The sequence below is a fragment of the Hyperolius riggenbachi genome, chromosome 4, assembly GCF_040937935.1.
Source record: "Hyperolius riggenbachi isolate aHypRig1 chromosome 4, aHypRig1.pri, whole genome shotgun sequence".
Classification (NCBI taxonomy): domain Eukaryota; kingdom Metazoa; phylum Chordata; class Amphibia; order Anura; family Hyperoliidae; genus Hyperolius; species Hyperolius riggenbachi.
In genome coordinates this window covers 254,960,374-254,979,005 of record NC_090649.1, presented here as the reverse complement: position 1 = coordinate 254,979,005, position 18,632 = coordinate 254,960,374, and the positions used below count along the sequence as shown (strand labels likewise).

The window sequence follows — 18,632 nt, the reverse complement described above, 5'->3', positions numbered from 1 at the left end:
GGCACCGGACGGCTGCAGGAGGCTTGGGAAAGCCCCCAGGTAAGTGATTTTTTTTTTCCCCGCCGGTTAAGGTTCCCTTTAAATATCTGTTCAAATATCTGGCATTCCGGATAGATAAAATCGAAAAAAAATGGGAAATCCGATCGGATTTTTCAGTCGAATGAAAAAAAAAGCTTTCGATTTTTTTCAGGAGATCCGATCTTTTTATCGAATTGCCGTAAAATCGGATCATTTTATTGTATCGTGTGTGGCCACCTTAAGTCTCATACTGTTATGTTTTTTTGTAGCATTCTTAAGAACAGAAGGTTATACTAATCATTCTTACTGAAAATAAATCAAAGCATTTTAACTATGGATCCATGTAAGCCCTGTATCCAAACTATGCATTGGTAGCCACTATTGTAGTCCATAGATAAAAGTGTAAAGCGTATAAAAATACCATGCTGTGGCAAAGTTAAAAATAGACATGTCTACTGCAGGGCTGCTTTATCATCCAGTAAATACATTGCTACACAGATGCTTATGTACTTTAAATAGACTTGAAAACATGTATAGGACAGCAGGCCAGTATAGTGTAACATGCTGGGATCCAATTGAAGATGTGCGTGAAATGTCCTCACAAGAACAGGTCACCACTCATGTAACCAGGTTTGGGTGATGGTTGCTCTCCACTTAAAGAGAATTTCCGACCAAGAATTAAACTTTATCCCAATCAGTAGCTGATACCCCCTTTTACATGAGAAATCTATTCCTTTTCACAAACAGACCATCAGGGTCTGGCTGATCTTGTGGTGAAACCCCTCCCACAAAGAAATTCTGAGTACATACTCTTGGCAGTTTCCTGTCTGTGAACCTTGCTGCATTGTGGGAAATGGCTGTTTACAGCTGTTTCCAACTGCCAAAAAAAACATGCAGCAGCTACATCACTTGCCAGAAGTAAAAATGTCACCATGTAATAAATGTCAGAATGTAAATCAGGGATTTAAAAGGTTTTACAATGGGCAAACACTGATTAAATCATTTATACGTAATTATTGTAAAAATGAAGCCCTTTTTTTATTACATTATTTTCACTGGAGTTCCCTATAAAAAAAAAATGGACATGGAGTCCAATGTTAATCACTGGATCCTTTGAAGGGGTGAGCACTAGGGGGTAGTAGATACTGTAGAAGGCACAGAATAAAATTCAAACAATCAAGTGGAGTGTAAGTGAATAAACTTGCCTCCAAGTATGAGTCAGACAAGGGAGGCTTCAATTTTATTTGCAGCACATAACAATGCGTTTTGTGGTGTTAAGACCGCCTCGTCAGGTCAGTACATTAGAGGTGTGTGCCGTAGCTAAAAGTGCCTTTAGCTTCAGGCCATTAACTCTATTTTAATGTTTTAAAGGGATCCTGAATTGAGAGGAATATGGAGGCTGACATTTAATTTTGAACAATGCACAATGCCTGGCTGTCCTGCTGATCTTCTGCCCTTATTACTTTTTAACCATAGACCCTAAACAAGAATGCTGATTAAATGTTTCTGACAGGATTAGCAACATACTTATTTCAGGTATGCAATTCTGTTACTACTGATGCTAGAATGATCAGCAGTACTGCCAGGCAACTGGTATTGTTTAAAAAGAAATAAATATGATAGCCTCCGTATACCTCTCACTTCAGGTTTCCTACTTTGTTGTGTGCTCCCTACTCCCTGTGTGCTTTGAATGTCTAAGGTGACATTTCTCTTAAGGTGGCCACTAATGATCCAATCTTTTTCATCCAGTTTTACCAAATCTATGTAATATAAGGGTAAATTGAGTGAATATATTGAATGGATAATTTAGGCAGTTACCTTATACTACCTAGAAATGGTAAGATTGGATGAAAAAGATTGGATCATTAGTGGCCACCATTAGTTTGGCTGCTTTTGGACATGGTCTCTGGTTTTTTATCTAAAGGGAACCAGGAACATGATGAAAAATATGTTCAGGATTTCTCAGGCCAGGTGGAAACCACTATCCGGAAAATTCTGTGTGCCATTCAGACCCTTGTGGAGAGGTCCAGTGGGAAGGATGTTCAAGAGAATATAAAGAAAGAGGATGGAGGTGAGATTTCCACTTTCTAATTATATTCCTTTCCAAGTCAAAATGTTTTTAACGTATTAACAAAAGCACATTTACCCTCTGTAATCCTTTTCAATGAGCCAATTTTGAGGAATTTGGCTACTTCACAATTTTAGTAGGCAGACTGCTGTTGGTATCACTTGTCACACACTGTAGGATGGGCAGACTATGTACCTTATAATATCTTCCATTTGGCCTGTGAATAGAGATAACCTAGGAGCAGGGCTTCTCCAGCACCAGAGGCAGGCATTCCAAAGTCCCCCCCCCCCCCCCCAAAAAAAAAAATAAAAAAATTACATACTCCGTATGGGTAGCTGATCTATCCCCTTTTCCAAAGTATAGGCATCACAGTCTGTTTATATAGCTCTGACATATTCCACAGCACTGTACAGAGATCACTGATCCATTCCCATCAGTCTCTGCAATATTATTACACAGTCACATACTATACTATATGTTTACACAGCTCTGACACTTCTGTAGACCACATGGGGAAACAGACCTTCCAGTGCACGTTATGCAGAAGGAATCACCAACTTCTGAACTATTGTTTATTCTCCCTGGCAGGTGATAAGTCTTTTACATCACATAAGGATCGTGACCGGTCTTCCCCTGTCTTATGAGTGAACTTGCAGTGCTGTGCCTCGATTCTCCTCCTTCCATCAGCCCAGCACACTAAACTGGAGGCGGGAGACTTTCTCTCTGCCAGTGGTGCTGGGCACATATACAACACACACACTCTGAGACGGGGAGGCGGGGTTGAGGACGACAGAGTACAGCACTTCCCCCTCCTCACAACAAGGCAGCCAGGAGGACAAGAGTATCATGATAAATAGAGAGCCGGGCGTGCATGGCTCTGTTCTCCGGACATTATGCACAAGTTCCTCCTGTGATGCTCTGTAGGTGGCCTTGTTACACCTGCAAAGCTGCAGCAACTCAGTGTTCTACAAGACGAGTATTGTATGTAGCAAGGAAGCTGGCTCACCAGCGCGGCTTCCATTTAAGCAGAACCCGGCTTCCTGCTGTTGCATAGCAACAATGACATCACAGCAGCGCCTGTCATCTCTTTGATGACAGCGCAGCTTATCATAGAGAGAGAGAGGGAGGGTGCAGGATTACGGGGGACGCTGGCACTGACTCGCCGGAGCTATAGAGACGAATGCATACTAGTGAATAGAGAGGTTGGAAGGCGGGCAGGCAGATCGGAGAGGAATGCGCTCTTATGGTACTGCGCCCGAGGCTTCAGCCTCTCTAGCCTCTGCCTCGTCCCGGCCCTGCCTAGGAGTGGGAAATTTGCTTATTTTTGGCCAACTTCATTCTGAAAATCTAACCCAGGAAGTCATCCAGTGTCATTTAATAGTTCATATTTGTTTAAAGCAAAACCTGAAATGAGGAAACTTTCATCAGGTTAGATAAATACTCAAGTAGAGGTAAGGCTTGTATACCATAAAGCCTTCATGGTCCGTCCTGTCATTCTTGCACCATTTCCCTTTGAAGTTATGCAACTGGCTAGGTCTTTGGCACTCTTTGGAAGTACTCAGTGACATGAGTATTTTGGAAGACGAGCATATCCGCACTGCGCCTGCACTCGTCTTTGGAAGTACTCAGAGGAGAGATATTCGACCTAACTGAACTGAGACCGTTATTTAATTGAATCATTGTGAAAATCAAATGATTTTGTTGTATCATGTACGACCATCTTTAGGGGTTGCTGGTTTGACGGACAAGAACCACTACCTTCTAACCTTGACTAAAGCCACCTAGTGGATGAGAGTAGGAGGATGCAACATCCATATTTGCCACAGGATTTTTCAGCAGCTGTTAGCAGTGAAGTGGAGTATAAATGTATCATTCAGCAGGTGCCTCTTGAATGTAGTAGCTGTAGCTATATACAGGTGCCTAACAGATACCCTGTAGTTTACTTTAACTTTTATCCAATAACCTTAATGAAGAACACTTGAATTTTTCAATGTTTACTCTAGCTAAGTACAGTTGATACTTGATTTGTACACCCCTGATTTCTAATAGCTGAAGAAAGTGAAGCATACAGCATCCAAGAAGGCCTCATTACAAGACTGTTGACTGAAGATCTGTATCAAGATGTGAAAGCTCTAGATGTACAGGCTGTGAATTCTGCGGTTTCTGAGCTTCTTCAGGGGCTTAAAACATATGGAGAAGACTGCATCAAGGACAAACACTTGGTTAGTGAGCACTTTCTTTTCTTTTTCTTTTTTTTTTCAACGATGCAGGGTCATGCTGGTATTCATATAATATGGGTGAGTCATATGGTACATTTGCTGCTTTCTTGAGGTAACATTTAGTGGAGAACTCTGCCTCTAAAATGTTTTATTCATCTGAAGATTTTGGCTGCATGAGGCATTTCTAAAGCTCCGCTGTACCAATCCCTGTAATCGCTTAAAGAGACACCTGAAGCGAGAATAATTGTCGCTTCAGAGCTCATAGTTAGCAGGGGCACGTGTGCCCCTGCTAAAACGCCGATATCCCGCGGCTAAACGGGGGTCCCTTGACCCCCAAACCCCCCCCCCCCCCCCCGCAAAATCAACGACCAAATTGGTCGCAGATTTTGCTGCTCCTAGAGGCAGGGCTAACGGCTGCAGCCCTGCTTCTAGTCGCGTCTATTAGCGGCGCATCGCCGCCTCTCCCCCGCCCCTCACAGCGAACGAAGACTTGGAGGGGCGGGGGAGAGACGGAGATACGCGCGTGGGGCAGGGCTGCGGCGGTTAGCCCTGCCTCAATCCGGAAGAGATCCTCGGCTGCACAGAGGGGATTTCGGGGGTAAGGGACCCCCGTTTAGCTGCGCGATAGCGGCGTTTTAGCAGGGGCACACATGCCCCTGCTAACTATGCGCTCTGAAGCGAGATTTATTCTCGCTTCAGAGTCTCTTTAAAGGACAACTGAAGTGTGAGGAATATGGAAGCTGCCATATTTATTTCTTTTTAAACCATACCAGTTGCCTGGCAGCCCTGCTGATCTATTTGGCTGCAGTAGTGTCTGAATAACACCAGAAACAAGCAGGGTTTAGGGTCTATGACTAAAAGTATTAGAGGCAGAAGAGCAGTTGGACTGCCAGGCAACCAATATTGCTTAAAGTGCGTGCGTGCGTGCGTGTGTGTGTGTTAATTAAAACAGACACTTACCTGGGGCTACTATCAGGCCCCTGTAGCAGTAATGTCCGGCATGCCATCCAACTGTGGCTGCTGCTCGCTCCCGCGCACGTCATCGGAAGCTTACTGCACAAGCGCAGTACAAGGAAACTTCGTACTGTGCAGTAAGCTTCCGATGACGCGAGCGGGAGCGCACATTATTCATCTTGTTAGACAAATAATGTGCCGGCGGCAGGGAACGGCGGATCAGAGGACGACGGCATGGGACATTACTGCTACAGGGGGCTGATAGAAGCCCCAGGTAAGTGTCTGTTTTATTTTCAACCCCCCCCCCCCACACACACACACACACACACGCACACGCACACAGAACCCCTTTAAAGGGAAATAAATATGGCAGCCTCCATATCGCTCTCACTTCAGTCGTCCTTTAATATTTCCACTATAAGGTAGCAGTTGGTGATAAGCAGTTCTCCTCCTAACATGGAGATTTACCAGATATGGTCATTTGGCCCTTGAAACTTCACAATTAGAACACATATTAACCACTTTTAAGTAATTTGAGACGGATTATCTACATCCCGTTGGCCAGGGACGTGGATAATCTGCTATTGCGGCAAATGGGCGCTACACACGCTCCCGCAGTGAGATGCCTATGGTCATTGCAATAATGAAAGTTACACATGCACGCATAACTTACTGTACATGTACTAACAGCACGTGCCAGAAGATTATGCGTGGGGACATCTTGTGGCCAAATAGTAAAATTATACCCACATACCTTTTTTAAATAATTACACATACCGTTAACATTAGCCCCTTACCTCTCACACTCTCCCATGGTTGCCCAAATAAAACATTTGCATTAAAAGACAATTAAAAAAATACATTAATAGTTACCTTAGGGACTGAACTTTTTTATTATGTATAAGCTTATGATTAGTGGTGGACTGAAAACTGAAAAAATGCACCTTTATTTCCCCAAAAAATATTAGCACCATACATTGTGCTAGGGAAATATTTTAAACGTTGCAATAACCTGGACAAATGGGAAATTAAAATGCGTGGGTTTTAATTACAGTAGAATGTATTACTGTATATACTTGACTATAAGTCGCAAAATGTAGGACTGACTCAGGTGAGTTGTTCATCTTCATGCCCGCTCTCCTTGCTGCTGCAGTCTATACTGGGGGCAATACTGGCTACCCACCTATACTGGGTCAACTATACTGGCTACCCACCTATGCTAGGGGCAACTATACTGGGGCCAACTATACCTGGCTACCTCTGCTGGGGGAAACTATACTGGCTATCTACCTTTGCTGGGGGCAACTATACTGGAGGCACATACCTGGCTAGCTTATTCATCGACTTATACTTGAATAATTAACATAAATCACCTTATGAGGGTCAAATATTGGGGGTCGACTTATATTCAAGTATATACAGTATTTTTACAATTATAATTGCCGAAAACTGAGAAATAATGATTTTTTTCCCATCTTTTTCTTATTTTCCTTTCAACGTGCATTTAAAATAAAATAATTCTTAGCTAAATGTACCAACCAAAGAAAGCCTAGTTGGTGGCGAAAAAAACATATAAATAGTTTCCTTTTGATAAATAGTAATAAAGTTATTGGTGAATGAATGGAAGAAGCGTAGTGAAGTTGTTAAAGGAAATCTTAAATCTAATTAAACATTTTTTACCTTAACAGGGGCTTTTTGCAACCCCCTGGAATTGTCTCATGCCCACATTGTCCATCCGAGTCCCTCCGGCCAGCAGCGTAGACCACCCATGCGCCGCTGGGAGCATTCTGCGCATGCGCAGTATGCAAAAAATTGGGGTTTATTTGTTAACTGCATATTTTTTCTGATGCCATATAGTTACCATTTATTATGTTGTTTTGTTATATCTATTAATCTGTCGATCATTTATACTTCTTATTCGGTTTACAGTTTTTCAACCAGAGCTGTGGCTTGTTTGTCCGACTTCTACCAATGCTACGTACCTATTCTGACCTCCTCCTGTTTTACCTCACTGTTTCCCTGGCAACACACAGGGCTACAGGGAAACTACTTTCAGTCTTGACACATGTATTCACGGAACTTGCCCAAAAGGTAAGCATTTATGAATCAATAGAAACACACTATGCTTCAGTGCAATACCTGCTCCAGTTCTGATTTTATGCCATTATTTTCTAATTATAGACTAATTTTTTTTTTAACTCTGAATAAATACATTTGTAACTGTTTCCCTTTTTATTTTTTTCTCAGAAATAAACATTAATGCAATACATTATTGTGATGAGTAGAGAAGTGCAAGGCTTTGCGTTATTCGCTAATACTGGCTTTGTAGTAGTTGACGGCATTTCCGTGTGATTAATGAGCAGTTCACCTATGTTTTGTTAGATACTACTCAGAATTGCAAAAATATCTTTAGTAAAACCCTTATGCCTGACATGAGACAAGCCTAGTTAGAACTTAACTGTTTGATTTATTTTCCACTGTAAGTGTTAAAAAAGAAAAAAAGAAAAAAAAAAGTAGTGTTTCATGCAAATGAGGCAGTGGAATGCAACTGTGGTTCTTCTGCAAGTAAGTAAGAACAGAACACTTTTATCTGGCTGGGCAAACAATCCTGATAGCAAGAGGTTGCTGAAAAGCATAAAAGATTTTTATTTCTTTTTGTTGGTAATTGTGAACCAGATCTTAAATCACGCTGATATGGCTGCAGTCAACATTTAACCCACTGTTAAAAGAATATGAGACACCACGCCTATATGCCTTTGCTGCTGCCCATACAATTCTCTTCTCATATTTTTCCATAGTACTGTAGAATAAAGAGGCATGGATGCAAAAGGCAAAGCAAGTACATAAGTATGACAATTAATATAAAATGTTCTACAGTACAAAAACAACAATTGGATAAAACAATAGGGTAGGGAACCCTTCTTTTGCAAGCTTACTACAATCTAATGGAACAAGCGTGGAGAGATGAGATGTGGTAGGGAGCAACTGTATACAGCTTATTGATGAGTTCCACAATCTGCAGGAGACAAACATTGGTCGGGGGTGTTACTTCAGTTAAAGGACTCGTGAGGTGAACATTTAAAACTAGCTTTACTTTCCTGGGGCATCCTCCAGCACCTAGAAGTCTTCTGGGTCCGTCACTGCAGCTCCGTGGCTCCCCGGTGTCCAAGGGAGACAAAGTCTAATAGCAAGAATAGAAAAGAAAATATTATAAACTGTGCAGAGAAGCACCGTGCTAAACCGAATACAATGTTCATGTGCCAAATTTGCTTGGAATTGCAGTACAGCTTACATTCTGTCCTTGCAACAAGAACTATAGATGTCTGAAGCAGAGCAGTTCTTTTCAGCGCAGGAAGATTTGGCTGATGCCACCATAGGCCGTAATAGGAATTTCGACTATAGCGACGCACACTGAGTAACTTCGGCGCTGTCAGAAGACGGAGCTGAAGTTCCTTTTAAAACGCTATAATTCGGCCTCCAGCTATAGCTGGAAGCCGAATTATATCATTCCCCCCTATCCACGTGGACCTAGAGGGGGAATAGTAATTAACCATTTTCGCCTTTTGGATGTGACTATCACGTCCAAAAGGCGGCTGCTGCGCGCTGTTTGCGCGCTACCGTGCCGCCCCCTGGTAGCCCAGAGATCAATGAATGGGAACAAGTTCCCATTCATTGATCTAAATCCCCCGTAGAAAAACCGACAGCTACTTTTCAGAGGCCGCGGTCTTTCTGACCCAAAAAACAATCACGTTCTCCTTGTGCTTCCTGTAAGCGAGCACAGTCGCTTACAGGATGGGAATCAAACAAAATCACTGTGGCCATCTTGTGGCCACATAGTAAAACTACATGCACATACATGTTTTTCCACACATAACACAAATTACATTTAAAATTGTTTACCTCCCACACCCAAAAAAAATACCCAAATAAAATTAACTAAAAAAAAATAAAAAAATGTAAATAAAAGTAAAAAAAACATAAATAGTTACCTAAGGGTCTGAACATTTAAAATATGCATGTCAAGAGGATACATTACTAATATTTTTTACATTATAAGTTTGTGAATAGTGATGGATGCATAACTGAAAAAATGCACCTTTATTTCCAAATAAAATATTGGCACCATACATTGTGATAGGGACATAATTTAAATGGTGTAATAACTGGGACAAATGGGCAAATAAAATGTGTGGGTTTTAATTATGGTAGCATGTATTATTTTAAATGTATAATGGGCGAAAACTGTGAAGAAATGATTTTTTTCCCATTTTTTTCTTTATTCCTGTTAAAATGCATTTAGAAAAAAAAAATCTTAGCAAAATGTACCACCCAAAGAAAGCCTAATTGGTGGTGGAAAAAACAAGATATAGATCAATTAATTGTGATAAGTAGTGATAAAGTTATTGGCGAATGAATGGGAGGTGAAAATTACTCAGAATGCATAAGGTGAAAAACGACCGAAGGCTGAAGTGGTTAAAGAGGAACTTCAGCCTAAACAAACATACTGTCATTAAGTTACATTAGTTATAATAATTAAAATAGATAGGTAATATAATCTCTTACCCACTCTGGTTTAACCACCTTAGCGGTATGGACTAGCTCAGCTCGTCCATTACCGCCAGAGGGTGCCGCTCAGGCCCTGCTGGGCCGATTTTGATCAAATTAAAAGCAGCACACGCAGCCGGCACTTTGCCAGCCGCGTGTGTTGCCTGATCGCCGCCGCTCTGCGGCGATCCGCCGCGAGCAGTGGCGAAAGAGGGCCCCCCCAGCCGCCTAAGCCCTGCGCAGCCGGAACAAATAGTTCCGGCCAGCGCTAAGGGCTGGATCGGAGGCGGCTGACATGACGTCACTCCGCTCGTCGCCATGGCGACGAAGTAAGCAAAACACGGAAGGCCGCTCATTGCGGCCGTCCGTGTTACTTCTGGCCGCCGGAGGCGATCAGAAGAACGCCTCCGGAGCGCCCTCTAGTGGGCTTTCATGCAGCCAACTTTTAGTTGGCTGCATGAAATAGTTTTTTTTTATTTAAAAAAAAAAACTCCCGCAGCCGCCCTGGCGATCTTAATAGAACGCCAGGGTGGTTAAAAGAACTGGCACAAGTATGTGATTTCATGAGGGCAGCCATCTTTTTGGTTGAAAGTAGGTGACATGGAGCATGAGACACATTTCCAACTGTCCTGTGTGCTGAGCACCCCTCCCAGTTGCTAGGCAACGTAAATAACATAGGAAATCCCATCATGCTTTGCACAGCATCAGGGGAAAAAAAGCCCGGGCTGTTTTCTTTGATGGGTGGAGCTTAGCTAAAAATGCAGCTAAAGAAGATGCTTTGGTAAGAAAAACAAAGTTCTGATGCTGTGAAACTTGTAAAGAAACACCAAGCCTTTTCGGTTCTGCTGAGTAGATTTTTAGTCCGGAGGTTCACTTTAACGTCGCCGGGAACTTGTGCAGCAGCACAAGCCATACCGGCTGTATCCTGCGCCCAAGTCTCCCGGCGCCGATTTCATATGTATGCTTCTGGAGTGATGCATTTTTAGAATCCTATTCTACACTGGGAACCATATGTCTATATGAGGAGGTGGGATTGTAGTTCACAGGAAGTAGGTTGTGTGAGCAATTGCAATACCCCATTCTGCTAACAGGGATATTACTCGAAGAACACCATGTTAGGTATATATTCTGAATCTAAGTTGTGATGTTTATATTGTAGGGATTTTGCCTTCCCAAAGAAATAATGGAAGAGGCAGCAGGTGAGGGAGCCACAGAGTTCCACGATTATGAAGGAGGCGGAATAGGAGAAGGAGAGGGAACAAAGGATGTGAGCAATAAAATTGAAAATGAAGATCAGGTATGGTCATTTATTGTATTGTTCGAAATAAATGTGTTTTTTTCATCTACTTTGTTGTTCTATTAATAGTTACAGCAGAAATTAAATATACATTTGTAGACCGTAATAGCATCGGTGGACAGAATTATAAAGGTCAAATTACTATATCAGGTCTACTATACTTCACTCAGAATGTCTACATGGCCAAGAAAGAACATTGATGCTTGTTTTACATGCAATGTCTGTCTTGCCAGGAGACTTTACACCCATGTTCTGGTAATTTCATAGTTGCTAACATTTTGATCAGAATTTATACACAGTCTACTCCATAGCGCTGCGTCCATCACTCTAGAAGTATCATTGCTGCAAATATCTGATGCTGGGTGAACAAAAAAAAAATCTTAATATAAAAAAAAAATAATATCCTCATGGCATGGAATGATCATGCAATCTGGCAGTGTAGTGAAATAATTAAAATGGAATGTTCTGTCAAGTACATCTGCTTCTTAAAACTGCAGTTGCGTCAAGTTTGGTTGCTATGGGTCAGTTTCTATACGTATAGGGGTTGGAGGGTAGGGAGTTTGGTTAAATAAAGCGTTACACACATTCTAGATTGTAAAACCATATAAGATGCATTATTTGTAACACAAGCTGTGTCCGCTTGTAAGCCAAATGCATCATGGCAAATAAATGGGTGCAGATGGGAAGGAAATATGGCAGTCTATACAAATAACTGTTTACATTGCTGATTGCTCATATGGGTAAATGATTTGGCCTTTTTTTCTCCCACGCAGTATGATGCTAGAAATAAACCTTGAATAGCTTCAGTTGTTTATCTCATTAAATGTCTAATTTTGAGGGTGAGATTGTGAACTTGCTGTAATATATAATAGCATAGCTATCTAAAGAATACTTGTGGCATTAGCTTATGATTGGCATGATACTGCTTTTAAACACTTACTTAGTCCTCTATTGTATAAACTTTAACATGCAATCTGATAACTCTTGTACTTGTTAGGTTGAAGACACCATGAAAAAAGGAGAAGAGAAGGAGAAAGAGGATCCTGATTCTAAACCAGACATAAAAGATGAAGAAGATGCCATTGAGATGTCTGAGGATTTTGATGGGAAAATGCATGATGGCGATAAAGAAAAAGGTCATAAAATAAGTTTGACTTTTATTACAAACTTTTATTTACTGTTGTATCCTTTTTACATCATAGAATACATAAAAAAAATGGTGACCAGCTCCAGATCTGGTATTTGGATGGATTAGGGATTTTAATTTTGGGGAAATTAAGTTACGAGTTTTGAGAGACTATCCTTATTCTCGGTGGTGTTGGATAGGCTAGTTGGACTATATACAGTTGTGTAAGGCATTTGTGGAGATGTGGTTTAGCAAATTGTACAGCTTTCATAGTCTCCTGCCATACTCTTTATTAAAGCTTAGCCTGCCAGTCACCCATCATTCATTAGAGGTCTGAATCTGTTTTGAGCACATTGAGGTAGAAGTGAAAAGCAGATTGTACCAATTAGATTCACCTGGTAGTGCCATTTTGTACCATTTCATGTCGCACAATATGAAAAGAGGATAGATTTGATGTCTTAGTGTGTTTATCTCTTAATCATATTTAATGCATTTGTTTTATAGAAGAGGAAGATGAAAAATCTGAGAGTGAGGAGGAAGACCTGGATAAACAGATGGGAGATCTTGGTGATGCAAAAGCAGAAAAACTTGATGAAAGACTCTGGGGAGATGACGATGATGAGGAAGAGGATGAAGATAAGACAGAAGAAGAGGGACAGGGAATGGACATGGTATATTTGCATCAAAACCTTTATAACCTTTATAAACAAGTGCTTATTGCACTTGTTGGCAAAGAAGAAAATTAGCTAGATACCCATTACATTGTGGGACAGGAAAAAAAGATCTACGAAAGTTCCTTGATCACTCTGAAATTTTGCAAAATATTTATTTAGCATTGCCTTCTACTGTACAATACATTTTTGTAGTGGAAGTGGCATCAGGTTTTATGTGACATGTAAGATGCAAATAATTTTGAGCTGATGCAGGATATTGCAAATTCTGTATGCAAATTTATGCAGCTTTAAAATAGACCACTTCCCACCTTGCTGAAATTTGATTGGCTTTTCCATGACCATCTCTACTGTTTCAGGGTTTTTTTATGCTAGTCGCGTACCATGTATGCATTATTCAAATCATTGTAGAACTTAGAACTCCATGACTAGGCAAATAAAATGACAGAAACCCCCCTTCTGCTAATGATGCAGGAGTTGGCCAGTTGAACTGGATGAGTCTCTGCTTAAAAATAAAGCACTAATGCTTTAATTTATTGAAAAATTTGTATTGTTAATTTCACACTAATTCCTTATTGTTTAAGGGTGAATCTGAGCTGGTTGCAAAGGATGACAATCAAGATTCTGGAAGTCCAGGTAAAGATAAGAAACAAAAGCCCAAAGATGAAGTTAAAGATGAGAAAAGCGAGGATGGCCAAAAGGACAAAATCCGTGAAAAAATTGATGAGGTGTGTATTGATGTATATGTGTCTCTATATGTTAAATATGGCCACCTTTTGTTAATTAAAATGGTTTCTTAATTGCCTATAAATTCTTCTCCAGTACTAAGAAATCAGTTTGTGTTTTTTCAATGTATTGCAGCGAGAATATGATGAGGATGAAGTAGACCCTTACCATGGAAAACAAGACACCCAGCAAGAACCAGAAGCCCTGGATCTTCCAGATGACCTTAATTTAGAAAAGGATGAGGGCAAAGCTAGTGGGGATGAAAAAGACGAGGAGGTTGATAAAGGTATCCTCATTAGCGGTGGAGAGATTTAAAGGCAAAATACAGTAGCTAGAACTTGATATTGATGTGAAATGGAAGCAAGTGCAGTTTGTAAAGATAAAAAGTGGTTGATCAGTGGGAGGGATAAATTAGTTTAGCTGCAGCGTTCCTGATAGATTGTAGAGGCAAGGGTGTACTCAGTGGAATGCCAAATAAGTGGGTGTCACAGTATTTGGAGGATCATTAAAAATAAAAAAAGAATTGAATTGTTAAAAAAAAAAAAAACGTTGCAGTGGGGAGTGAAGGGTGCTGCATATTCAGAGGTGTGATACCTTTACACAGTGTGCCTGTGGAGTGGTGGAAATAAGTGTTATTTATAATTGGATTTCTGTGGAGGCTTTGAAGGAGAGGGAAGCGTATTAGTTCAGTTTTATCAAGGTTGAATTCCAGGTACTTGTTGGCAATCCACTGTGAGATGGCTGACGGGACTGCAATAAACTTTTTACAAGATAAAGGGAGAGAAGTCGGGGATGGACAGCTAGATTTGGTTGTCACCTACATACACACAGGTTTCAGTTCACAGAATGAAATATGGTAGTAGAAAAAAAGTAGGTATTGCACAGAAGTCGGCATTTTTACATTTTTTTGTGCAATTCATAATTTTTTTATTGAATGAGAGGAGTGTTCGATAGATGTTTTGTTCGGTAAATGTTCAGTAGTTATGCGATAATCCTGAATTTGGTCTGTATTTTTCCGTGAGAAGCTGAAAAGTAGAGAATTGTGGGTAGGAGGAGTGGAGTAGGCAAACACTTGTTAGATAGATAGATAGATAGATAGATAGATAGATAGATAGATAGATAGATAGATAGATAGATAGATATAGCTAGATATAAATATATATATATATATCTATATATATATATATATATATATATATATCCTGTTCAGTGGCACCGCAGTAGAAGCCGACAAGTTTAATTGCCAGCGCAGTATCCTCTATACTCCTTCCTTTCATGACGCTCTCTGTCCAATAGTACAGCCCGACTCCCGATGACACATGAAGTCACATGACATCGGGAACCGGAGCTGTACTATTGGACAGAGGGCGGCATGAACGGAGAGTGTATAGAGGGTTCAGCGCTGGCAATGGAACTGTGTAAGTGTGGGCTTCTGCTGCAGTGCTCACTGTGCATAAGATTGCACAGAGGGGGAAGAGAGAGGATGGAAGCATAAAATTACTTTAGCACTGCGGGGAAGGGGACAGAAAGAGGCACCCTTCCCAGCGCATAACATTACAGCGTTGTGCTGGGAGGGAGGGGGGATTTTCAGTATGTTGCAGGTGATTTAGCACTGTGGGGAGGGATAGAGAGATGCTGGCCGCTGGGGCTCTGGGAAGGGTGTATTGTTTAAAGCGGACCTGATCTCAGATATTTCTCTCTGCTCTAAAAGATACTGTTTCAGGCTATGTAGCCCTTTCTCAAACTGCTTCAGACTGTCTGAAGCAGTTTGAGAAAGGGCTACATAGCCTGAAACAGCGTCTGTCACTGCTTGCATGTAATAAAGAGCTTTATACCACTTTGGTGGTGCCGACCCACATTGCATTCTTGACTACAGAGGACCCCAAGAGGCACTGGGGTTGGGGTCTGGGCACACCGCTTGGATACATTGGTGCTCCTACCATTTGACATTTTGTGCTCTAAAAGATATGCATAATAACCTTTAAAAGAAAAATGGCTTTTGTTTGCAGATGTATTGCAGAATTTGTATCAGCTGTGGTGTCTACTTCCTGCTTTCATGGAAGCAGGCATATTGTTAACATCCTGTGCTTTTAAATGAGCTTATATGCCTTGTTAGGTGACACGGGGAGAGATCAAATTACAGCTTGTTATTAGACACAAATGAGGGGGAATTAGACCGGCTAAACCAGGGATGGGCAAACTTGGCCCTCCAGCTGTTACGGAACTACAAGTCCCACAATGCATTTGCCTTTGAGTCATGACTGCGGCTGTCAGACTCCTGCAATGCATTGTGGGACTTGTAGTTCCTTAACAGCTGGAGGGCCAAGTTTGCCCATGCCTGAGCTAAACTCGCTTAATACATGCAGGGTGCATTTCTCTAGGTTTTCATTGTCCTGTGCAAGACCTCAAGTCTACTGTGCAGCCATTAAGTTTGCTAGATAGACTTATACTTAAGTAATTAAAAAATTCCAGCTTAAGAGGGTCAAATATTGGGATCGACTTACACAAGAGGTCAACTTATATTCATGAATATATATATGTGTGTGTGTGTGTGTGTGTGTGTGTGTGTATATGTATATATATATATATGTGTGTGTGTGTATATATATATATATATATATATATATATATATATATATATATATATATGTGTGTGTATATATATATATATATATATATATATATATATATATATATATAAGCGCGCGCACACACACACACACACACACACACACACACACACACACACCTGACCAAAAGTTTGGACACACCTTCTCATTCATTCTCATTCAAAGAGTTTTCTTTATTTTCATGACTATGAACAGTGTAGATTCGCACTGAAGGCATCCAAACTATGAATTAACACGTTTAAGTATAGTACATAAACAAAGTGTGCAACCACTGAAAATGTCATATTCTAGGTTCTTCAAAGTAGCCACCTTTTGCTTTGATTACTGCTTTGCACACTCTTGGCATTCTCTTGATGAGCTTGAAGAGGTAGTCACCTGAAATGGTTTTCACTTCACAGGTGTGTACCCTGTCAGGTTTAAGAAGTGGGATTTCTTGCCTTATAAATGGGGTTGGGACCATCAGTTGCATTGTGGAGAAGTCAGGTGGATACACAGCTGATGGTCCTACTGAATAGACTGTTAGCATTTGTATTATGGCAAGAAAAAAGCTAAGTAAAGAAAAACGAGTGGCCATCATTACTTTAAGAAATGAAGGTCAGTCAGTCTGAAAAATTGGGAAAACTTTGAAAGTGTCCCCAAGTGCAGTATCAAAAAACACCAAACGCTAAAAAGGCTGGCTCACATGCGGACCACCCCAGGAAAGGAAGACCAAGAGTCCCCTGTGGAGGATAGGTTCATCCGAGTCACCAGCCTCAAAAATCGCAGGTTAACAGCAGCTCAGATTAGGGACCAGGTCAATGCCACACAGAGTTCTAGCAGCAGACACATCTCTAGAACAACTGTTAAGAAGAGACTGTGTGAATCAAGCCTTCATGGTAGAATATCTGCTAGGAAACCACTGCTAAGGACAGGCAACAAACAGAAGAGACTTGTTTGGGCTAAAGAACACAAGGAATGGACATTAGACCAGTGGAAATCTGTTCTTTGGTCTGATGAGTCCAAATTTGAGATTTTTGGTTCCAACCACTGTGCCTTTGTGCGACGCTGAAAAGGTGAACGGATGGTCTCTACATGCCTGGTTCCCACTGTGAAGCATGGAGGAGGAGGTGTGATAATGTGGGGGGGCTTTGCTGGTGACACTTTGGGGATTTATTCAAACTTGAAGGCGTACTGAACCAGCATAGCTACCACAGCATCTTGCAGCGGCATGTTTTTCCATCTGCTTTGCGTTTAGTTGGACCATCTATTTTTCAACAGGTCAATGACCCCAAACACACATCTCCAGGGCTATTTGACCAGGAATGAGAGTGATTGGGTGGTACGCCAGATGACCTGGCCTCCACAGTTACCAGACCTGAACCCAATCGAGATGGTTTAGGGTGAGCTGGACCACAGAGTGAAGGCAAAAGGGCCAACAAGTGCTAAGCATCTCTGGGAACTCCTTCAAGACTGTTGGAAGACCATTTCAGGTGATTACCTCTTGAAGCTCCTCAAGAGAATACCAAGAGTGTGCAAAGCAGTAATCAAAGCAAAAGGTGGCTACTTTGAAAAACCTAGAATATGACATATTTTCAGTTGTTTCACACTTTTTGGTTATGTACTATACTTCCACATGTGTTAAAGAGAGTCTGAAGCGAGAATAAATCTCGCTTCAGACCTCATAGTCAGCAGGGGCATGTGTGCCCCTGCTAAAACGCTGCTAACCCGCGGCTAAACGGGGGTCCCTTACCCCCCGAAATCCCCTCCAAGCAGCACATCCCCTCTTCCGGATTAAGGCAGGGCTAACCGCCGCAGCCCTGCCTCACGCGCGTCTGTCAGCGCGTATCTCTGCCTCTCCCCCGCCCCTCTGTCTTCCTTTGCTGATAGAAGGCGCTGAGAGGCAGGGCTGCAGCCGTTAGCCCTGCCTGAAGAGCAGCAAAATCTACGACCAAGTTGATCGTTGATTTTGGCGGGGGGGGGGGGGGGGCTGGGGGGTCAGGGACCCTCGTTTAGCCACGGGACAGCGGCGGTTTAGCAGGGGCACACATGCCCCTGCTGACTATGAGACGAGAAGCGAGATTTATTCTCGCTTCAGTGTCTCTTTAATTCATAGTTTGGATGCCTTCAGTGTTAATCTACAATGTTTTAAGTCATGAAAATAAAGAAAACTCTTTGAATGAGAGGGTGTGTCCAAACTTTTGGTCTGTACTATATATGTATATATAATACACACACACACACACACGTGTACACACACACACACGTGTATACACACACACACACACACACACACACACACACACACACACACACACACACACACACACACACACACACACACACACATGTGTACACACACACACACATGTGTACACACACACACACATGTGTACACACAC

General features: G+C 41.6%; 1 protein-coding gene across 1 annotated transcript in view; it reads left to right on the top strand.

The window, feature by feature from the left end:
• The window catches only part of MDN1 (midasin AAA ATPase 1), a 317,199-nt gene that overhangs the window by 278,387 nt on the left and 20,180 nt on the right, over positions 1-18,632 (top strand). The window contains exons 81-88 of the mRNA XM_068231147.1: positions 1,943-2,089; positions 4,136-4,308; positions 7,189-7,350; positions 10,964-11,101; positions 12,099-12,237; positions 12,732-12,898; positions 13,483-13,626; positions 13,760-13,910. Coding sequence (XP_068087248.1) covers positions 1,943-2,089; positions 4,136-4,308; positions 7,189-7,350; positions 10,964-11,101; positions 12,099-12,237; positions 12,732-12,898; positions 13,483-13,626; positions 13,760-13,910 — 1,221 coding nt within the window. The remainder of the gene's footprint in view (positions 1-1,942; positions 2,090-4,135; positions 4,309-7,188; positions 7,351-10,963; positions 11,102-12,098; positions 12,238-12,731; positions 12,899-13,482; positions 13,627-13,759; positions 13,911-18,632) is intronic.